The following is a 24,624-nucleotide window of genomic DNA, read 5'->3' on the forward strand; positions in this document are numbered from 1 at the left end:
CCCTCCTCTAGCTTATCTCTCCACGCTTCAGGCTCTCTGCCTTTATTCCTGATGAAGGGCTTTTGCCCGAAACATCGATTTTGCCTGTCCTCGGATGCTGCCTGAATTGCTATGCTCTTCCAGCACCACTGATCTCAAATTCACCTGGACCATCTTCAACACCTCGTTCCCCTTGGACCACTCAGTCTTCATCTCTGGTGACCAACTTAATGCTGACATCGACTTCAAACCCACCATCTCCCACAGCTACCTTGACTACACCTCCTCCCACCCCTGCTCCTGTAAAAACACTGTCCCTTACTCCGAATTCCTCCACGACCGCCGTTTCCACTTCCAGGATGAGCAATTCTGCTCCAGGATACCCCAGATGTCCTCCTACTTCCAGGACCATAATTTCCCCTCCTCGTGATCAACAATGTCCTCAGTCACATCTCCTCTATTTCCTGCACCTCTGCCCTCGACCCAACCCCCAAACCCCAACAAGGGTAGAATCCCCTTGTCCCTCACATTCTACCCCATTAATCTCCATATCCAGCGTATCATCCTCCACTATTTTCGCCACCTACATTCAGACCCCAGCACCAAAAATATATTTCTCTCCCCACCCCTATCTGCATTTCATACAGACTGTTCCCTCCATCACTTCCTTGTTAGGTCCACAGTCCACACCAACCCCCTCTCAGCACCAGGGACCTGGGTTTGATTCACATCTCGGTCGACTGTCTGTTTGGAGTTTGCATATTCTCTCCCCTGTCTGTGTCGGTGTGCTCTAGTTTCCTCCCACGGTCCAAAGATGCACAGGTTAGGTGAATTGACCATACTAAATTGCCCATAGTGTTCAGGGGTGTGTAGGTTACGTGCATTAGTCAGGGATAAATTTAGGGTAATAGGGTGGGGGAATGAGTTGGGTGGGTAACTCTTCAGAGGGTCGGTGTGGACCTGTTGGGCTGAAGGGCCTGTTTCCACACAGTAGGGATTCTGTGATTCAAAAATTTAAACATCTGGCACATTCCCCTGCCGCTGTGTGAAATGCAAAATCTGCACCCACCCCTTTCCCCTCACCTCCCTTCAAGGCCCCAAAGGATCCTTCCACATCCGCAGCGATTTCTTTGCATATCCTCGAACCTCAGTTACTGCATCTAATGATCCCAATGTGACCTCCTCTATATTGGAGAGACCAGGTGCAAGATTGCGGATTTGTTCAGAGCACATCTCTGGTCTGTATCCCACTTTCCGGTGTCCATCCATTTCAACTCCCCCTCCCACTCTCCCCATGACATATCCAGTCTGCTCCCCCCACCCCCACCCCAAAGCCTAAACATGGCCATCTGCAAACTGAAGGAAGAACACCCCATCTTCTGCCTCGGGGAGCCTTCAACCACGTGGCCTCAACATTGAATTCAGCAGTTTCCAAATCTCCTCTCCACCCCCCACCTCTCCCCCACCCCACCCCATCTCTGATCCAACCCTCCGACTCGGCTCTGCCCTCTTGACCTGACCTACCTGTCCATCTTCCATCTTACCTATCCACTCTACACTTCCCACCAACCTATCATAATCACATCCCACCTATCGCCATCTCACCTACCTTGCCCGTAGCCCCATCTCCCATTTATTTCTCAGGCCCCTTTCCCTCTCCCCAGTCTTGATGAAGGGTTATGCCAGAAACATCAACTCTCTTGATCCTCAGGTGCTGCCTAACCTGCTGTGCTTCTTCCAGCGCCACACTTTATCGACTCTTACCTCATCAAATCCGAGCACCATAACCTTCTGTGAAGGTCTCCTTTGTGTATTTCCTCTAAAATACATATATCCAATTCACCACCAGCACTCAGTGTGGTAGCAAGTTCCAAATTCTTATCACTTTCCTGAGACATCTCTTTACTTGAAAAACCTTTCATTCGCTTGCATTAAAAACATACAGAACACAGAAAGCATGCAAATAATATACAGCTGTTGAATCAAATATGTTATTTCTGTGCCGTAACTATTGTATAACAATGTAATATCATATACTGAAAGCTTTAGGTCTATTTCATGAAATGGCAACAAACTACCTCAGAATCATGCATGGGGTGCGGTACCCAAGTTGCAAAATCCTGTAAATAAGCGCAGGGGGTATCAATACAGAGTGTGCTTTGTAGTTTCCCCAATTATCCAAATACAGCTTTATGATTCAGATATTTATTTCCTTTCCAGATGCGGAATCTTTTTGAAATCCAGCCAGGATTCAAAGAAATTCAAGTATTAGGATCTAGGTAGGTAAACAAAGAAATTAATCATTGTGCTTAATACAGCTATACACGTTGTGTTTCAAATTATAGATATCTCAAAATCTTTGCTCATAAATGCTGAGCCAAGAAAGGCAGTGTTCTGGACTATTCTAATTAGTAGTTGGTGTGAGATGAGTGGAGGTAATCTTAATGAAAGATCTAGTAAACATGGCTAGACACATTTATCTATATTTGATATTACTGTTGTTCAAATCTGGAGACAAATGATTCCAATTTCATCTCATTTCACCAGACTTTGCAGGTTATCAATAATTACAGATTTCCTCCTACCTTGATGAGTCTTCACTCTTTTCCAACCTGGAGATATTGAAGAACTTGGAATTTTCCCTTGGAAATTCAATTGAACTGATTTAGCTGTTGGTTTTGAAACAGATTCACCATCTTACACTCCTCATTCACACTGTGTTGAAATCAAAAATGATTAGTCTCCTAATAACTCAATCTTTGAAAAGCCTTTAATAATGTACTTTGCAGCCTTGAGTAGGAGTTCTGATGGTTGTGGTGCTTGCCTGGTGGCAGGGCTCAGGATGTTTTTAAATGACTGGAGAAGAATTTGGAGAGTGAGAGAGAAGATGCAGTTGTTGTGGTTCAAGTTGAAATTAATGACCTAGATCAAATGAGAAATGAAGTTCTGCTGAAGTGGTTTGAGGATGAAGGATCCAAATTAATAAGGAGAAAGGTTAGAATCTCTGGATGGCTACTTGAGCCAAACACAAGTTCACATAGTTGAAACACATAGTTGAAGACAGAGGCTTCAAATTGATAAACTGGCCTCTGTATTGGATAAAGAGGATTCTTCTGTTGTAACTGCTCCATTTAAACTGGATTGGGATAAGCCTCCTAACAGATCAAATAACTCAAGCTATAGATTATTCTTGGAAGACTTGACTCTGTTGTACATGTCAGCAATGACCTGCTTAAAAGCCTGAGCCACTTGAAACATTGTTGCGTCAACATATCAAGGAAGGTGCGCCTTTCTCTGTAAGCCTGTATTGTGGGTTTCGTCTCCTTTGAGCTGGGACTCTGCATCCATCTCCACTTGTGTGTTGCATGTGGCTACGGAGAATATAGCTGCTGATGTTAAAAACAAAACACGATGAACATTTGAGATCTAACATAAAAACAGTAAGTGCTGGAGAAACTCAGCAGGTCTGCCAATGTCCAGACATTGGAACAAAGTGATTTTGATATAGTTGTTATGCTTGCTGCAGTGGCTACTTCTGTTGCTGTTGCTGCTCCTCTTATGTCATCAGAGATCACATAAACTGCTCCCATTCTGTAGTGAAAGCTGACAGCAGAAAATTCAATATCGACAAAGTCAAAACCAGCAAAATTTCTAAAATGTTAGAAATCACCTGCAAAGCAGTAAATTCATCACCTCAAAAGAAATGTTGTGATTATATATGTTTCATCAGGACATGGCAGCAGCAATACTGTTCCGTTCTTGAAATGCTTTCATGTCTGTCAGTTCCATTCACCATAAACCAAAAACAACCAGCCCAAAAGCATCCATTCACCACTACTATCAGTTTTTGTAAATTATCCATTTCCACAGCCATGTTGCTTTTTATTCCATGTGCATTTTATCAAATGTTTTTAGAAGGCTATGTACGTCACATCAACAGCATTATCTTCATCAAACTTTTCTGTTACCTCTTAAAAGTCTTTAGCAAGTTCAACAAATCCAAGCTAGCTTTCCTTAGTTGACCTGCACTTCCCAGGTGACTATTTATTTTGTCCTGAATTATTGTTTCAAGAATCTTCCCCAACAACAAAAATTAAACTGACAGTTTTGTAGTTGCTGAGCTCATCTTTAGATCTTTCTCAAACAATGGTGTAACACTTGAAATTCTGCAGCCCTCTGGCGCCATTCCTGATTCCAAGATAGATTGGAAAATTATGATCAGTGCTGTGGTAATTTCTGCTACCACTTCTTTCAGTATTCTTGGATGCATCTGATCAAGTTCATGGGCATTATTAACTTTATGTACAAACTAAGCATTTAATACCTCTTCCTTAAACACTTTAATTGAATTACCTCATCTTTCACAATGACCTGAAGTGCATCTTTTTTTTAAATTCAGGACATTTTCCAGTTTCATAAAACCAACCTGGGAGAGAGTGTCCATGAAGTTAGAATTCTTGTTCCTTGGGTATTGAGCTGGGCGGCACCAGATTGAGTGCAGTAGTTGGCCAGTGCTAGGCATAAGGACAGGAGGGGAGAGGGGTTTCAGTAATCTGACACTGCATTGGTATTTCCTATAAGTGAATAAACCATAAACCAGACTTCACCCCTCACTCCCCCTAACACCCACTCTCCCTATAAACATTCCCCATGCCACTTCATGCATCCATCCACACTGGATGGTTCTTCATATGCGCATGAGTGGATTGTTTCTGATAAAATAACATTTTTATTGATTTTAAACCTCCACCTACATCCAAACCTGCTGCACCTTTGCAATTAAAGTTTTTCCCACAATATATAGATATTGAGTCAGTACACAAGACATGTGAAGTTAAATACTTCAGTAGTTCAGAAGAATAGAAAAAACAGTGGCTGAATTTTACCAAAATTGGCATTCAGTTTCAGAGATTAAGTAATTATTTCTCACTGTGAGCTCTCAGGCATTATCTCACACAATTCTCTGTGGCTTTCCTCATTATGTATACACCATACCAACTATGGCACCCTGCTTGCATTATCATGTGCTCCATAATAGCAGACACACTTTTCACAGAGCATGTTTGCAGAGGCTATCTTGTGTTTCCCAGTCATCTTTATAAGATATTGAGCTTTTCAAACAAAGCAACAACATGAGAATTCTCAAGTACATACAAATTATGGCAGATCCCTGGGAATATGGTGCAGTCTGAGATATTATACCAATGATCATAGATGACTTATATGATGATGGACTAGAACCCTTTTCTGTTGATGAAGTCAGCTGCATTAGGATATGGTGCTCTCAATGCAACCTGCAACATTCTATAGCACTGAGGTCACCAGCCATTTGGCAAAGCTTACTTCTCGGCTGCCTTGTCACAGAGAAACAAGTTGCAGCTATGTGATCTAGCACAAATTTAATCAGTAACAGTTATAATACATTTGTGGATTGAGGATTGTGAGATTCACATAGATCCCAGTTGCATAAAATTTTAACAAAGCCCTGACCCTTACAGCCACCAGGGTAGGATGGTCAACCACCCATTCAGGTCTACTGGAACAGCTGACATAGCTCTATGACAGTGTCCCAGGATATCTTCTGACTACAGCAACTTTATGCCTCACTCCCTTCCCCTTACTGAATATTCTACATAAGCGATAGACCAAGCCTCTGACTGTTCCCGTTCAACTCCAGATTGATTTTCCATGATTTCTCCAGCCTTATTACATTGGAGCTGATGGACTGACTGGAGCCCACTTGCTGACCTGCAGTGATATGGAACCCCTGAGCACACCATGCAGTGGATTGACAGTGTCCAAGCACCAAGCCTGACATCAGTCTCTGGCCTTGACTGACTGTGGCAGTACCTGTCAACTGATTACCATCCAAGTCCATGGTGACTTCACCAAGGACTAATCCCTTAGACTTGGAGACATGTCCATTTGATTAAAGTGCATTCACTGTGTTTGCAATGGCACATGCTGTAGATGTGACATTGAAAAATGATGCTGTACAGCAACATGTCCACCACCTTGCTGGAGCCACCTGTTACCTACTTTGACTTTTGTGTCAGGAATTGTCATTATATAGTTTCTAGCTGCCAATGCTTGGGAGAATAGGAAATTGTAAATGAATGAGGCAAGATTCAGTGCTTATGACATGCACATACATGCAAATAAGTTGGTCACTGTTTATGAGCAAGATTCTTGTCTCACTATTTAACACTTGATTGAAAAAAAATTGAATATATAATGTTGAGAATCTGACTTTTCCAGTATCACCATATTTTCTCAACCGTTTTGACTTTCCCTATATCATTCAGCAGCTGGGAAAATTTGACTCAGATGTTCTTTAAACAGTGAGAAACTATTAAATTCAGAGAGACAGTTCTGATGTTAGCACCAAAGGAAAGATATACTTACCTGAGAGGAACACAAAGATGATTGTCAGAGAGGATCATGCATTGAGGAGAGATTAAGAAGACCAGGCTTATAGTGTCTGAAATTTAGAAGAATGAGGGTGATCTAATTGAAATACATAAAATTCTGAAAGGCCTGGGTGGGTTAAATGCTAAGAGGCTATTTTCCTAGATGTAGAATGTAGAAGCAGTGACGACAATATCAAGATAAAGAGTCAACTATTTAGGTCAGATATAAGTAATAATTTCTTAATAGGTGAAAGTGAGTACTGCAGATGCTGGAGATTAGAGTCAAGAGTGTGGTATTGGAAAAGCACAGCAGGTCAAGCAGCAACCAAGGAACAGGAAAATCGATGCTTTGGGCAAAAGCCCTTCATCAAGAATGCCTGATGAAGGGCTTTTGCCCAAAATGTCGATTTTCCTGCTCCTCGGATGCTGCCTGACTTGCAATAATTTCTTAATAGAGAGGATTCAGAATCTTTGGACTTCTCTACCCTAAAGGCCTGTCGACATTCAGTCATTAAAATCAACAAGGTAAAATTTATATTCAACACTGATAAATGGGGTCTTAAATCCAAAGAAAATAAAGGATATAGAAATTGGACAGGAAAATGCAGCTGAGGTCTACACACAAGCACATTATCATCATAGAATTGTAGTCATAGTTAGATTCCCTACAGTGTGGAAACAGGCCCTTCAGCCCAACAAGTCCACACCGACCCTCCAAAGAGTAACCCACCCACAGCCTTTTTATCTCTGACTAATACACCTAACACTATGGGCAATTTAGCATGGCCAATTCACCTAACCTGCACATCTTTGGACTGTGGGAGGAAACCCATGCAGAATCTGGGGGAATGTGCAAACTCCACACAGACTGTCGCCCAAGGCTGGAATCAAACCTGGAACTGTGAGGCAGCAGTGCTAATCACTGAGCCACCATGCCACCCAACAGTTGTAGTGTTATAGCATAGAGTCATACAGTGTGGAGACAGACCCTTCCGTCCACTTAGTCCATGCTGACCATGTTGCCAAATTGAACTGGTCCCATTTGCCTGCACTTGGCCAATACCCTCCAAAACTTTTCTATTCATGTACATATCTAAATGTCTTTTAAGTGTTACAATTGTACTTGCATCCATCACTTCCTCTGCTAGTTCATTTTACACATAGTTCATTCCACTGTGTAAAAAACATTACTCCTCATGGCCTTTATAAAACTTTCTCCTCTCACTTTAAAAATATGTCCCATAGTTTTGAACTCCACCACCCTGGGGAAAGGACATCTGCTATTCACCTAAAGTCCTCATGATTTTATAAATCTCTATGCACCCTCAATCTCCTACACTCCAGTGAGAAAAGTCCCAAGCTATTTTTATAATCCAAACCCTCCATTTCCAGCAATATCCTGGTAAATCTTTTCTGAACCCTCTCCAATTTAATAATATCCTTCCTATGTTTTGAAAGACAGGCAGGGTTGAAGGGCTTAATTTTTCATTGACTTTTTCTTTATAACTTTTCTCCTACAATACACTCCAAGAATTTAAAATTACTGCTTCCTGATTGTCACTTTTACCATTTTTATGTTTGGCAGTGTTCTGGAATCTGATCATTCACTGCAGATTCTCATGTTTTATTTACCTGTTGCTCTTTTATGTCTAAAAATCATATGACTTTGTTTGCTGTGCTCACTGTGCTATGTTGTACACAACAATTTTGGCTTGGATCAAAAGTACATTTTTATCAAAATACTGCATCACTCTATGCATTTAAGGAGAGTTACCTCTCATGCTCAGTTCTGTAATCTCATATAATGAATGGTGCGTGTAGTTCCACAACAACAAGGAGAAATTGGTTCTGATGTGATTGAGGAACGGGTAAGATGAGAGCCACAAAATGGGCAGTCTGCATCACCGAGAGGAGCAGGAAAGGTGAAGACCTTATGACAGGCAATCAGCATCATCTAGAGGTGATGATAAAGTGAAGATTCCAAGGTGGTCAGCATAACAGAGGAGTAGGTTAAAAAAAGGGATCCTGTGGCAGGAAGACAATAACACAGCTGGATCAGTTGGAACCGACTGGAATTGATTCTTGTTCCAAGAAAGAGAAAGGAGGTAGCTCTTTGATGAGTTCTCTCCTAAGTGTTTGTAGTCATTTTATTCTTAAATGCTAAAGTTAATAAAATATACATAGTACATCATATGCAAGTGGGTGATATAACTAAATAATTCAAATCATTCATGATGACAGTTCAAGTGATGTGTCCTAGATGCAGCATGTAGAAACTATTGGAAACCATTATGATTCAGGGAGCAAATTCTGGAGTAAGTGTTTGAAGTTTGAGTAATTTTGGCTCAGATGAGCTGGAGACTGAAATAAACACACTGCAACATCCAGTGAGTGAGAAAATTACCTGGATTCTTTGTGGCAGGAGGCAGCCACACCCCTTATGATAGAGCTTTCTGATCTGGTCAGGGTCAGGTGGGCATGATTCTCAGTAAGTTATGTAGGGAAGGGACAGAGGACAGGAATGTAGGCGTGTCATTTTCTACAACTGTTCAATCGGTCTGGGAGTCTCTTAGCCTGTTTAATTGAATGCAGGGGCTACTGGAGGATAAGCAAACTGACCATGCACCAAGTACAATAAGATGTTCTCTTGGGATGAGCACCAAGTAATGTAGTGGTAGTAGGTGATAGTATAGTGAGGAGGATTAACACCATTGTCTAAAAGAAAGAGCAAGATCCAGGTAGCTGTGATTCTTGCCCAATGACATGGATCAGGACATTTGCTTAGGGCTGGAAAAGAACTTGCAATGGAGGGGGAGAATTCAATGGTCATGGTCTGTGTAGGTGCCGATGATTACATAGGTAAGATTATGTGAGAGGTTCTGCATAAACGGTATGAAGAGGTGAACCCTAAATTAAAATTTGATTATTAACTGAGCTGTGTGCAAATTCACATTGGATACATAGAATTAAAGAGATGAATACAGGATTCAAAGAAATGGGTTCCAGTCCAGTGGACACCTGTACTGAGGAAAGTTTGTACCTGAATCATGCTGGGAACTGTGTTCTTGTGAATTGCATGACTGGGGAACTAATAAATAATAACCATAAAAGGAAATAGTAAATGAATACAATCTGATAGCCATTATAGAGAATGGCTGCAGGATGACGAGGATTGTGTCCTGAACACTGAGTGACTGTATAACATTCAACGAAATCAGAAGCTAGGTGAAGGTGGAGGGGTACCACTGTTAATCAAGAAAGGCATTTACACAATATTTAGAGATGACCTTCCTTCAGGAGATAAAGTTGTAGAATTGGTTTGAGTGAAGATGGGGAATATTAGGGGAATGAAGTAACTAGTGGGAGTAGTCTATAGACCCCCCCAAGCTGTAAGCATGACGTGGGAGAAAGCATACAAGAAATGTTAATTGCTTGTGATAAACAGATGGCAGTAATCTTGGGTGACTTCAATCTGGAATAAACTGGAATAATCCGTTAAAGGGAAGTGAAAGGGAGAGAGGAACCTAGCAAAATTACAAACATAAAGGAAATGGGACAAAACCAACATGATGAAACTGTTGGCTGAGAATTCTTAAGGTATAGATTGAATTCATCTTAGGATCCAATAAGGTGTTCTTAATGAGGTGGTAGATGAGTTGGTATTAATTTTACAAAATTTTCAAATTCTAGGAATGTTTCCATGCTAAATTGCCCATCGTGTTCAGGGATGTGTAGGTTAGATTAGATTAGATTACTTACAGTGTGGAAACAGGCCCTTCGGCCCAACATGTCCACACCGACCCGCCGAAGCGCAACCCACCCATACCCCTACATTTACCCCTTCTTACCTAACACTACAGGCAATTTAGCATGGCCAATTCACCTGACCTGCACATCTTTTGGACTGTGGGAGGAAACCGGAGCACCCGGAGGAAACCCACGCAGACACGGGGAGAATGTGCAAACTCCACACAGTCCGTCGCCTGAGGCGGGAATTGAACCCAGGCCTCTGGCGCTGTGAGGCAGCAGTGCTAACCACTGTGCCACCGTGCCGCCCACAAATATTTACCCCTGACTAATGCACCGTTAGGTGCATTAGTCAGGGGTAAATATTGGATAAAAGGGTAGGGGTCTGGGTGGGTTACTCTTCAGAGGGTCAGTGTAGACTTGTTGGGTCGATGGGCCTGTAATTCCGCTTACTATCCAACTCACTACCCTGTTTCTGCATTCTCTCCATACCCTTTGATCCCTTTAACACCAAAAACTGAATCTAAATCCTTCTTGAAAATGTTCAATGTTTTGGCCTCAATTGCTTTCCGTAGCAGAAATTCCATACTCACCACTCTTTGAGTGAAGAGACTTTTCCTCACCTTAGTTCTAAATGGCCTACCCTATGTCTGTAAACTGTAACCCCTAGTCCTGGACTCCTCAATCATTGGGAGCATCCTTCCTGCATTTATCCTGTCTAGTCTTGTTAGAATTTTATAGGTTTCTATCAGATTCCCCTCATTCTTCTGAACTCCAGTAAGTATAATCATAAGCGATCCAATGTATCTCTTCATACATAAATGCTCCCATCCCAAGAATCAGCCTGGTAAACCTTTGTTTCATTCCCTCTATAGCCGGAACATCCTTCCTCAGACAGGAGACAAAAACTGCATGCAGTACTTCAAGTGTGGTCTCACCAAGGCCCTGTAAAAATTGCAGCAAGACACCTCTGCTCCTGTACTCAAATCTTTTTACAATTAAGGCTAATATACTGTTTGCATTCTTCACAGCCTGCTGCACCTGCATGTTTACTTTCAGTAACTAGTGTACAAGGACACCCAGGTCTTGTTACACATCTCCCTTTCCCAACCTATTGCCATTATGATAATAACCTATCTTCCTGTGTTTGCTTCCAAGGTGAATAGCCTCACATTTATCATTGGTATACATTTGCCCACTCACTCAATATTTCTGCTTCCTCCCCACAGTTCACCTTCTCACCCAGTTTTGAGTCATCTGCAAATTTAAGTGGAATTACATTTAGTTCCCTCATCTAAATAATTAAAATACATTATGAATAGCTGGTGTCCAACCACCAATCCCTGTAGTAACCCACTAATCACTGCCTACCATTCATAAATAAACAGGACTTTTTCTATTCTTTGTTTCCTGTCTGCCAGCCAGTCCCCTAGCTATGTCAGTGCACTAGCCCCAATCCCACATACATTAATTTTACGTGCTAATCAATGGGACCTGATCGAAAGCTTTCTCAAAGTGCAATTCAGCCACATTCACCAGTTTCCCCGATCATCTCTGCTTGTTACATTCTTGAAACATTCTGTCGATTAGCCGAGTATGATTTCTCTTTCATAAATCTATGCTAAATCCGCTCAACTCTGTCACTATTTTCTAAGTGCTCTGCTATTAATTTTTTTACAATGGACTCAAGAATTTTCCTAACTACTGATGTCAGGTCTATAATTTGCTGTTTTGTTCCTCCACCTTATTTTTTAATAATGGGGTTACACTATCTAGCTTCCAATCTGTGGAATTGTTCGAGTCTATCAAATTGCAAAAGATGACCACCAATGCACTTGTTATTTCTTTAAAATATCCCTTAAAAGTACTCTGGGATGTAGATTATTTGGCCCTGGGAATTTATTGGATTTATCCAATTTATTTCCTCAACACCATTTCCCTGTTAATACTGATTTCCTTCAGTTTCTCCCTCTCACTAGGCCCTGTGTTCCCCAATATGTTTGAGAAGTTAGTTGTGTCTCCTTTGTGAAGACAGAACTAAAATATGTAATTAATTGGTCTACCATCTTTTTTTTCTGCTATAACTTGCATTGCTTCTGACCTACATTTGTCCAAACATTTTCTCTTCACATACCTATGGAAGTTTTTATAATAGGTTTGCATGTTCCCTGCAAGCTTACTCTCATACTTCCCCATTTTATTTTTGTGCCAGACAGGAATGAACAACTTTTGCAGTTCCTCCATCCTATCTTTCAGTGTTTCCCATTGTCTATCTACCATCATCCTGATAAATAACATGCCCTAATTTATCCTCATACCATCGCAGTTTCCTTTATTTAGATTCAGGACCCTGGTCTCAGACTCAGTACATCACTCTCCATCTTAATGAAGAATTCTATTACATTAGGTCACTCTTGCCCAAGAGACCTCACATAGACAAACTGTTATTCATTCCTTCTCTTGTTACACAATGCCCAATCTAGGATGACGTGTTCTCTAGTTCAATGGTTTCCAACTGATATGACATGGCAATGAGAACTGTCCTAGAACTGCCCTGACATTTTATACAGAGGTAAGAAAATTCTGTGTTTCATCTGAAATAACTTAAACCAATGAATGAATTCAATGGACGTCCAGCCACTTTAAATAGGCATTCACAATGACTATTGAACCCATTTAAAGGACCTGCATAGCTGATGAGTAACTGAGTCCAGGATTTACCCAGCTATTCCCTTGAATATGGGGGAGCTGCTGGCAGTGATGTTTGTCCTTGCTGGTACTCTGAGCACCGCCTCACCAACACAGCTATGTCTGCATCTAGTCCTAGCCACCAGTTGCACTCCTTGCTAACATCTTCATTTTGGAAATCCTTGGATGACTCTGCTGGAGTTTAGACAATATCTGGTGGTGACCTTTGCTCAGGACATTCACTCTTGCTTTCCATTATAATATGCCATCCTTTCCTGTGATCTGGTCACTCTAAGTCCAAACTCATTTCCATTCCACTTGTTTCAGCCCATTGGTTTTCCCCCATTACCACCAGTCAATATTAGCCTGAACATGCTGGCACTTAAACTAATCCCTTGTGCCTGCCCATGGTCCATAATCCCTCCATTCTTTGCATATTCATGTGCTTATCCAAAAGTCCCTTAAACACACCTATCTGCCTCCACCACAAGACCTGGCAGGGCATTCCAGATTCCTACCACTCTGGGTAAAGAAAACTTGCCTTTCAAATCTTCTTTGAACTCCCCCTGCCCACCTTAAATGCATGGCCCTCATATTAGACATTTCAACTCTGGGGAAAAGATTCAGACCCTCAACCTTATCTATGCATCACATAATTTTATAGCCTTGTATCAAGTCTCCCCTCAGCCTCTGCTACTCCAGAGAAAACAACCTGAATTTTTCTAGCCTCTCCTTATATCTCATACACCCTATTGCTGGCACTGCCTTGTCCTCTTCAAGTAGACCCAGTAGGGGTTTGTGGTCCATTATTATTACAGATTTATGTCCATAATGGGTGTCATGGTGGCTCAGTGGTTAGCACCGTTGCCTCACAGCACCAGAGACCCAGGTTTGATTCCATACTCCAATGATTGTCTGCATGGAGTTTGCACTCACTCCCCATATTTGCACAGGTTTCCTCCCACAATCCAAAGATGTTCAGGTTCGCCATGAGAAGTGCAGGGTTGCAGGTAGAGGGAGTGGGTCTGGGCAGATGCTCTTTGGAGGATCAGTGTGGACTTGATGGGCTGAATGGCCTGCTTCCGCACTGCAGGGATTCTACGATTCTGTGTAAAGGCAGTGGTGGAACTTTCTGACTCCAAAAATGACTGCCAAACCTTCATTCTCTATCTGGGTGTGTTTGTGCTCCGCATCAGTCTAAGTCCTGGATTGAGTGTTCCTCTCCACCTACGAGCTAATACTATGATGCTGTATGAGGAGAAATCACATGTCGATAGCAGGTCTCGCTTGGGATCATAGTGTGCCAACACCTTAAAGAATGGTAGCTATTTCTTCACTTCCCTAAAGGCTACAGTCTTTCCAAGGCTGACCCATTTTAGGAGCTGATGCATTGCACCTTTGTGCCAGCTGCTGCAGGTTTTAGCGCATCCCTCACACATAATCCTGGACCTTAGAATGTGCCGGTCTTCAACACTTGGATGAGGTCAACTCTTTAAACTGGAAGACAGACAAGTTGCAGATAGATAAAAAAAAGCAGTTGATGTTTGTCTCGCCGTACGTCCCAGGGAATAAACTGTAGAGCAGACAGTCCTGCATCATGGAGCTGCTTGGGACAAACCTCAAAAGAAAAAAAAATTGCTGCATCTCTCCCCAGACCTTCTTTGCAAAGGAACATTCCAGAAGGAGATATGTGACAGTCTCTTCTTCTCTGTAGCCGCTTCCAGGGAGAGAGTCCGGGCGTAAATGTAGGATCTCATAGGTGGTACCCTTTCAACCAAGCGACGTCTTAGTGTTTGTTGGAAAGTCCTGGTGATGATGTATTCCAATTGAATATTGCAGACTGACACCTTCGGTGTTCCAGGAGCATGTGCAGCCTTCAGCACTCAATATTGAGATCAATAACTTTACAATATGAGCATATTCTTTCATTTCCATTTCCCACTGCCACATTCCAGGCCCTATCTGAACATAGAACATAGAAAAGTTCAGCACAGAACAGGCCCTTTGGCCCACGGTATTGTGCCAAGATTTAATCCTAATGTAAAATATAGTAACTTAACCTACGCACTCTTCATCTCACTGCTATCCATGTGCATGTCCAGCAGTCACTTAAATGTCCCCAAATACTCTGCTTCCACCACCACCGCTGGCAACGCATTTCATGCATTCACTACTCTCTGCGTAAAGAACCTATCTCTGACATCTCCTTTATACTTTCCTCCTAATATCTTCAAACTATGACTTCTCATACCAGTCCATCCTGCCTGGGGAAAAGTCTCTGGCTATTGACTCTATCTATTCCTCTCATTATTTTGTACACCTCGGTCAGGTCTCCTCTCTTCCTTCTTCTCTCCAGAGAGAAAAGTCCGAGCTTATTCAACCTCTCTTCATAAGGCAAGCCCTCCAGTCCAGGCAGCATCCTGGTAAACCTTCTTTGCACCCTTTGCACACCCAGATCCCTCTGTTCCTCCACATTGCCAAGAATCCTGTCTTTAATCCTATATTCAGCATTCAAGTTCGACCTTCCAAAATGCATCAGTTCGCATTTATCCAGGTTGAACTCCATCTGCCATTTCTCAGCCCAGGTCTGCATCCTGTCTATGTCACGCTGCAGCCTGCAGTAGCCCTCAATACTATCGACGATACTTCCAACCTTTGTGCCATCTGTAAATTTGCTAACCCACCCCACAACCTCCTCATCCAAGTCATTTATAAAAACTACAAAGAGCAGAGGCCCAAGAACAGAGCCCTGGGGGACCCCACTCAACACTGACCTCCAGGCAGAATACTTTCCATCTACAACCATTCTCTGCCTTCTGTCAGCTGGGCTGCTTTCTGTACAGACAACTCCATTCACCTAGTTTTTGTCTTTCTGCTTTGCATATTATCAACCACCTCTGTGTGCCTAACTGTCTTTCTCTCTCTCTTTTTGGGCTCTATTTTCCCTAAACATTTACTCCCTTTGCCCCCATCTCCCTTGCCAACCATGATATTAACATAAATTCCCAACATTTCCTGGGTACTATCAGTTCTGAAGAAGTATCACTGGACCCGAAATGTTAAATCAGAGACGCTTACAAACCTGCTGAGTTTCTCCAACAATTTTTGTTTCAGATCTTCAGCATCCACTGTTCTTAGTTTTGTTATATATTTGGATCAATTTATGTTGCTGCTTTATGAGAGGGTAATACTTTGAGGGCTGCAAGTATGTACTGAACTTTGGACAGTACAATAATTGGGCTGGTTATCCATGCACACCTCTCCACTAACGCACCCAGTTCAACATTAATTATTTTGCACCAATGGCTGAAGTTCAAATTATTTTCAATTTGAGAATATTATTTCGATTTCATAAAGGAAGCATTCTCCAAATTAGAAAAATCACATGAGGTGATACAATGATTCTTCAGTCTTTATACTATTCTACACATTTCGTATTAACCTGATCTAAATAATCAGAATGGTAATGAGGCAGTGTTACAACCATTGATTGCACAATGTTCAGCACTATTCCTGACATCTCAGATATCGAAACAGTCCATATACATATACAAAAAGACCTGAATAATATCTAGGCTTAGGGTAGCATTTGTTCCACATAAATGCAGCTAATGGACATCTTCATTAAGAGACCATCTAACTGCTGCCCCTTGACAGTCAATGGCATTACCATCACTGAATCCCCCACTATCAACATCCAGGGGTTACCATTGACCAGACACTCAACTACACTTCCCAGATAAATGCAGTGGCTACACAAGCAGGTCAAAGGCTTGGAATACTATAATGAATAGCTCACTTCCTGATTCCCCAAAGCTTGACAAGACACAAGTCAGGAGTGTGATGGAATACTCCTCACTTGCTTGGAAGAGTGCTGATTCAACAACACTCAAGAAGCTTGCTATCTATAGACAGCACGATGGCTCAGTGGTTAGCATTGCTGCCTCACAGTACCAGGATCCCAAGTTCGATTCCAGCCTTGGGCGACTGTCTGGTTTTTGCATATTCTCCCCATGTCTGTGTGGTTTCCTCAGGGTGCTCCAGTTTCCTCCCACAGTCCTCGGCGCAACATCAAGGGCCCAAGGGCCTGTACTGCGCTGTATTCTTCTATGTTCTAGTCCAAAGATGTGCAGGTCAGGTGATTTGGCCATGCTAAATTGCCCATAGTGTTAGGTGAAATGGGTCTGGGTGGGTTACTCTTCGGAGGGTCGGTGTGGACTGATTGGGCTGAAGGGCCTGTTTCCACACTGTAGGGAATCTAATCTGATCATCCAGAACAAAGCAGCCCACATCAACAGCGCCAGATACCCAGGTTCAATTCCCACTTCAGGCAACTGACTGTGTGAAGTTTGTACACTCTCCCCGTGTTTGCGTGGATTTCCTCTCACAGTCCAAAAATGTGCAGGTTAGGTGAATTGGCCATGCTAAATTGCCCGTGGTGTTAGGTGAGGCAGGTCGGTGTGGACTTGTTGGGCCGAAAGGCCTGTTTCCACACTGTAAGTAATCTAATCTAAGAAAAGATCCACTCCTTCCACAAAAAATACTCAGTAGCAGCAGTGTGTACAAGATGCATTGCAGAAATTCACCAAAGATCCTTAGACAGCCCCTTCCAAACCCACGACCACTTTCATCTAGGACAAGGCAGCAGATACATGGGAACAACAACACCTACGAGTTCCCTTCCAAGCCACTCACCATCCTGAATTCAAAATAGATTGCTGTTACTTCACTGTCACTGATTTAAAATACTGGAATTCCCTCCCTAACAGCATTGTTGGTCTATGTTCAGCACGTGGACTGCAGTGGTTCAAGAAACCAGCTCGCCATTGCCATCTCAAGGGGAACTAGAGACAGGCAATGAATGGTGGCCATGCAGCAGTGCCCACAACCCACAACAGAATAATAAAAAGGGCAATGATTGGGAATGCCGACAGTTTCTCTTTTGTTAATGCAATGTTGAAGTCCTTGCAAACGGAAATCAGTTAGAAATCACTGAATTGACATAAGCTTACATTTTTCAAATGGTTTCGTGGCTGTTAAAAAAAATCCTTTAAAATGTTACGCCTTTCGATTGATCTGTAACTCGGCTTTTAAACAGCACCCTAAATCACACTTACTGCTGTGTGCAAATAATCACATTGACGTTACAAGAAACTAACTACTTGTGACAATCATGGTAAAAATTCCACAAATTTGAACATTAATTTTTTTAAAAGATTGTTTACAATATTTCAGTGTTTATCTAAATCCCAAGTAGATATCCCAGCCGCTTATTCAACTTCACATAAAATTATAAAAAGGGAAAGATGAAACTAATTTGTTGCCTTCTGATTTGCTTTGTGTATGACTTCTTCAACGTGACTGGTTGCTTAGCTTGTTTGATGACCGGCTGCTAGAGATCCCCTGAAATCAGAACTAAGTCAAAATCAGAAAAGGTGAATTCCATACCACAAGAGCTCATTAATCTTTATGGACACTTACTTTGAGCTCAGCGATGAGAACCCTCATTTCACTGCTGATTGCAAAATTTATGCCCGAAACGTCGATTCTCCTGCTCCTCGGATACTGCCTGGCCTGCTGTGTTTTTCCAGCAGCACATTTTTCAACTCTGGTACTCCAGCATCTGCAGTCCTCACTTTCTCCCGGTATTCAAGTAGTGCCTGGTTACATGAACATCTTCTTTCATAGCAATATTCTTTTTGCTTTCTTCATGAAAACTAAGCTTGCTTTTCATAGGGGAGGGAGTAGTAACATAAGACCAATGCATCATTCCTGATTTAACATTTGTCATAAGCAATGGTGATTCACCTTTCAATTTACAAAGCACCAAGCACAATCAAATTTTGATATAATAAAGACTCAGTGCATACAAGAGAGAACATGTATTGGGAGACCATCTTTAACACTTCATCATGTCCTAAAGTAATTTACAGCGAATTAAGAAAGAAAGGAAGAATCTAACAAATAATAAAAGCAGTGGTGGGCATGTGGTTAATGTAATTCAATACCTGACTGTAAAAATTACATTAAAAATCACACAACACCAGGTTATAGTTCTGGTTTATTTGGAAGTAAGTCATGTCAAAAACCAGCCCAGTTCTACATGTTGGCACAATCCTAGCTTCCAAATTTTACAACCACGTTAGGGCTCTTGAAGTGTAAAGTAACTACCATCTGATGAAGGAGCAGTGCTCTGAAGGCTAGTGCTTCCAAATAAACCTGTGGACAATAACCTGGTGTTGTGTGATTTTTAACTTTGTACACCCTGGTCCAACACCGGCACCTCCAAATCATAAATTAAACTAAACTTTTTTTCTGCACTAAGGCATTGATCAAATGCATCTGATCACAAATTACTTTTCTTTCAGTGAGGATGGTCACATGATTCACTTTGCCGCCATCTTTGATAAGAGGGCAGCCACACTGAGTGACATTCGGAATGATGTGCTAAACATCGGCTCCAATAAAGTCGAGAATGGAGACTTGCTGTTTGAGCCACAAGAGGAGCTCCTAGAAAAACCATTGGCCACTATAACAGTAACCAGATTTCAGGACATGGTTGCCATGGCACTACTCAATGATACGTCTTTTTCAATGGATCCAAGTTCAATTCGATTTACTCAAGGTAATCTGTTGTTTAATTTAAGCAGGTAACCATGCTTGGCTGCCTTCATCTCATATTACTCTGATGGTAATTAACCTGTTTGATCAATTTGCTAAAGCCTTATGTTGTTATTGACAAGGAATAGATTTTGCTGAGACGCATAGGTAAATAGATGATAATTTCAAAAACGAAATGATGGTGGCCTAGAGTAAATACACTGGTGAGTTGGCCTTCATTAAGACTTGACCTCCCTAGATTGGAGCAGTGATGTGAGTTAAATGCCTCAATATTGCCTCTATCATTGTCATTCCTTGCTGGATCAAAATGCAACAGCAACCTTTGAGGTGCATGTGCAGGAAAGAAATAACAACTAAAACTTTGCTGTGGGAGATAATTTAGCAATGGTTTAATGGCTACCTCAAGTAAAATAATGTTGTACGCATTAGCTGAATGTGTAAAAGAAGATTTTGAAAGAAAATAATAAGGAACCCATTTTGGACTATACGACTAAAAAGACAATTTTTAAAAAAGTCTCTAATGCTGATCTTATTTGATCAAGACATCTTAAACAAAGTAATTCTTTTCAAAACAGTATTACCATGGTGATATAATTAGTATCCAATGAAATAATTTGTTCATCTGTTGCCTGCTCATTTAGTAAAGAGTTATCTCATATTTGGTATATTTAATTTTCTTTTATTCAATCTCTATTATATGTATGAAGTAACGTACACAATACACAAACAAACAAAGGAATGAATTTTAATCTGTGAAGACAATTGGTTAAAATTAGGTGAGAGATTTTTTTTTAAATTAAACTCAACCTTAACCACCTCCATCCATTGACTTTTGGATTTAATAGAGGCAGGACAACAGGGGTCAGTCAACCCACTCCCAAGATGTGGGTAAACCAATTAAATATTGAATATTATAATGAAGCCTCAGATTATCAGATTTAACTCTGAGTAGTCAGGTTTCTCAGGTCTTGGGAAATGTGTCCGTGAAGGGAGGCATGGATATCTTTGGTAATTGCCTTTACAGCACAATTTGCGAGTCAAAAGGCCACAATAATGTTTCCCAAGAATTAAATTCTCCTCCTACCATCTCTTCTATGGCCAGGAATTGAAAATACCCTGGGGAGCCAGGATCAGACTCCATGTCTAGGAATGGGGACTGTACCTCACCTACCAGCTCAGTCCCATGAGCAGTTTCAACTCCCTACCTAGGTCTGCAACCTGCTGTAGAATGTTCCTCACCAAGTTCACCAATCATGCTGACTTCCAAATCCGGGAATGTGGGAAAAAATCACTTTAATGGATTAAAATTGCATAGGAAGTCAGAAACACAGATTTCCACAGATTACAGTGAAAAGCTTTGTTTTGCCAGCAGTACAGGCAGATCATAGCAAACAAGGACATACAGATCAGATAGAACAAGGCATACAAAGTTACACTTCACAGGAAGTGTGCAAAGCAAGATCAACATCAGCAAATGCAACATTATTTGAAGTTAGAGAGATCCATTCATCACTCTAATAATAGCAGGAAAGAAGCTGTTATTGAACCCGTTAGCGCGCGTGTTCAAGCTTCTGTATCTTCTGCCTGACAGAAGAGGTTGTAAGAGAACATTACTGGGGTGCGAGGGATCTTTGATGTTGACAGCCTTTCTGCAGCAATGAGCCATGAAAATGGAGTCCATGAATGGGAGGTTGGCTTGTGTGATGGTCTGGGCTGTGTATACAACCTTATGTAGTTACTTACTATCCTGGGCAGAGCAGTTGCCGTTATGCTCTCAGGCAGTATGTTTTCTATGGTGCATCTGTAAAGGTTGGTGAGGGTCCTTGTGGACATACCGAATTTCCTAAACTACCTGAAGAAGAGGAATCATTTTGCCTCCTTCACCATCGCATCTCCATGGAAAGTCCAGGACAGGTTGTCAGTTATTGTCACTTCGAGGAACTTTGCGCTCTCCATCATCTCCACCTCAATTCCTTTGATGTCGATGGGGATGTGTCCTCCTCCTTCTCCTTTCATAGTCAGAGTCAATTCCTCAAGTCAGTCGTCTTGTGACGAAATCCCTGTTGCTGGCCTTCAATTTTCTCTTTCCCAGTTTGAATATCAAAGAATCATCAGTTCCCCACAATGCAGAAAGAAGCCATTTGCCTCATCAAGTCTGCACCAACCCTCCAAAGAGCATCCTACCTAAGTTGCCCAGTTCAGTAGAAACAATTTGTATTGAAGTAACAGTGAACTTGCCTTTATTGCAACATTTCCAAATTACCCATTCCCAAATTCTGTGCTGAGGTTTACTGCCCCAACACGCAACATTTTGCACCTGAACTTCATTTGTGACTGCATTGTCTATTTAAGGTTTGTAACTTCCTCATTGGAACTGTCTGCTGCTGCCTCCCCCTCTCTAGTTAATGTCATTTACATTGAACATTTGGATCTATTTCTAACACATGATATTTTGTGAAGCAGTTGTCTGTTGTCCATAAAAGCAAGTGGACTTACAGTAAATAAAGACTTTGAGCTGAATCTTTTTTTTAAGCTTAGACCAGGTTTTGTTAGAGGTTTTTGGAGCATTTTTTCCATGGTTCCCAGCAGGTTTTCTCACCCTATCTTAGTAAACACACCTTATTAATTACATGTCATGCCTCTTTAGTGACTCTCAAATCCGATTACTGCACCAGCTTACTCAGTATTGTTTCCAGAACAACTCACTGTTTAGTGAATATCTGCTAACACATCAACATCGCTCGCACGTGCATCATGTTTGAAAGACCTACTGTGAACCCAGACAAGCACAGGTATTCTCAAGCTGTTGTGCTCAATAAAGCACATGTGGACAAGATGTCAGAAATGGGAAAGATAGCACCACATTTCTCCTACAGGGATCTGCAGGTCCTATTTGATGCAGTGGTGCCAGAAGAGGTTTCCTCTTCCCCGAGGACCACTTGAAGGGGGGTGCATCATCACTTATCTGCCCCCATGGGCAGGTTGATGTCTGCTATGGAGATTGAGGCCCAACACCCTCAGGGACTGCTAGAGAGATGTACACACCTGCACCCTATCTGACCAGCCCTGGTTTCCAGGGCCAAAGGTATGGTGACAGGGTCTTCTACATTCACAAGGTGCATGGTGGTGTAATAAGACACCTAGCCAGAAGGTAGAACCATAGTCAGGTCCCTTAGTAGTTTCCACTCTGGACACTGAAGAATTGGCCAGGCCCTCCACCTCCTGCCAGCTCCCTCTGACCCTTTGAAGTCCAAACTGGCAAGAAGACCCTTGACATGTCTGGCCTGACTAAACTCAAGTGCTTCCAAGTCCAACAGGCCCCAACAGAGCAGGCTCCTTTCACCCAAACTGCGTACAGGTTGGAACACACTGAGGCATAGTGGGAATGACAGGAAAAAAACTTTGAAGACACTTTGGTGGAATGGGTGAAGAGGTTTTTTAGGTAAATAATAGTTTTTTCATAAAAGTTCACAATGTTATTTTTTTTGCATGAGTTTGAGATCTCTCTGTACAAATGCAAAACACATTTCACACCATCTAGCAGCTGGCATGACTGGATACGATGGATGGAGGTCTGTACTGAACACCTCTTGCACAATCTGCAATCAGGGGAGCAATGTATGCACATAGAATCATAGAGGTTTACAGCACGGAAACAGACCCTTCAGGCCAACTCCTCCATGCCGACAGATATCCTAAATTAAGCTAGTCCCATTTGCCAGCACTTAGCCCATATCTCTATAAACCCTTCTTCACTCTTACCATCCAGATACCTTTTAAATGGTGCAATTGTACCAGCCTCCACCACTTCCTCTGGCAACTCATTCCATACACGCATCACCCTCTGTGTGGAAAAGTTGCCCCTTAGGTCCATTTTATATCTTTCCCCTATCACCTTAAACCTATGCCCTCTAATTCTGGACTCTCCCTAACCCAGGGAAAAGACCTTGTCTATTTACCCCTCATGATTTTATAAGCCTCTGTAAGGTCACCCCTCAATCTTCAACATTCCATGGAAAACCCCTTCAGTCAAAAGTTAAAAATCACACAACAAAAGGTTATAGTCCAACAGGTTTATTTGGAAGCACTAGCTTTCGGAGCGCTGCTTCTTCATCAGGAGCTGATGAAGGAGTAGTGCTCCAAAAGCTTGTCCTGTTGGACTATAACCTGGTGTTGTGTGATTTTTAACTTTCTTCACCCACACTACAACACCGGCATCTCTAAATCATGATCCCTGGTCTATTTAGCCTCTTCCCTATAGCTCAAACCCTCCAATCCTGGCAACATCCTTGTAAAAGTTTTTCTGAATCCTTTCAAGTTTCACAACATCTTTCCTGCAGGAGGGAGACCAGAATTGCATGCAATATTCCAAACGTGACTTAACCAGTGTCCTGTACAGCTGCAACATGACCTCCCAACTCCTGTACTCAATAGTCTGACCTTCTTCACTCTCCTATCTACCTGCAATTCCACTTTCAAGAAACTATGAACCTGCCCTCCAAGGTCTCCTTGTTCAGCAGCACTCCCCAGGACCTTACCATTAAGTGTATAAGTCCTGTCTTGATTTGCCTTTCCAAAATGCAGCACCTCACATTTATCTAAATTAAATTCCATCTGCGACTCCTCAGCCGATTGGCCTATCTGAACAAGATCCCATTTGAGATAACCTTCTTTGCTGCCCACTACACCTCCAATTTTGATGTCATCTGCAAACTTACTAATTATACCTCCATATGGCATTGGCCTCTGGAGAAAACTTTGTCCATCCTTGTTCAAAATCCCTAATGTTTGACTCCTTTTATAAACAAAGGTGTAGATGTCAAAGAGTTGTCCAGCCGTGATTGTGAAAGGGCGATGTAAAATATAGAGAGTCAGTGCTGCGGGATGCCCAAGGAGTAGGCAATCTGTTTGTCCATGTGTTCTACCTTTCATGAGTCTCTGACCAATGTTGTTGCCTTTTGAATGGTGGGTACAACTACTGAAGGAAACAAATATTAACTTTCTTAAGGCTTAAAGTCTTTTTTATAGCAAGGAACAGAGAAAGGCACTGAGCTGGTGAATATCTGACAGCTCCAAGCTGTTCAGTTAGATGACAACCTATTAATAGGAGTTGAAAGGCAGAAGACCTTTGTTATCGATAAATGGTCACTAGTGTGCAGACCAATCGGCTACTTGTTGC

General features: G+C 41.9%; 1 protein-coding gene across 2 annotated transcripts in view; it reads left to right on the plus strand.

The window, feature by feature from the left end:
* LOC122552950 (interphotoreceptor matrix proteoglycan 1-like) overlaps positions 1–24,624 on the plus strand; it is a 139,316-nt gene that overhangs the window by 65,664 nt on the left and 49,028 nt on the right. For both annotated transcript variants that reach the window (XM_043696237.1, XM_043696238.1), the window contains exons 8-9: positions 2,200–2,258; positions 19,193–19,449. In XM_043696237.1, the coding sequence (XP_043552172.1) occupies positions 2,200–2,258; positions 19,193–19,449 (316 nt within the window). The remainder of the gene's footprint in view (positions 1–2,199; positions 2,259–19,192; positions 19,450–24,624) is intronic.

The sequence above is a fragment of the Chiloscyllium plagiosum genome, chromosome 9, assembly GCF_004010195.1.
Source record: "Chiloscyllium plagiosum isolate BGI_BamShark_2017 chromosome 9, ASM401019v2, whole genome shotgun sequence".
Taxonomy (NCBI): Eukaryota; Metazoa; Chordata; class Chondrichthyes; order Orectolobiformes; family Hemiscylliidae; genus Chiloscyllium; species Chiloscyllium plagiosum.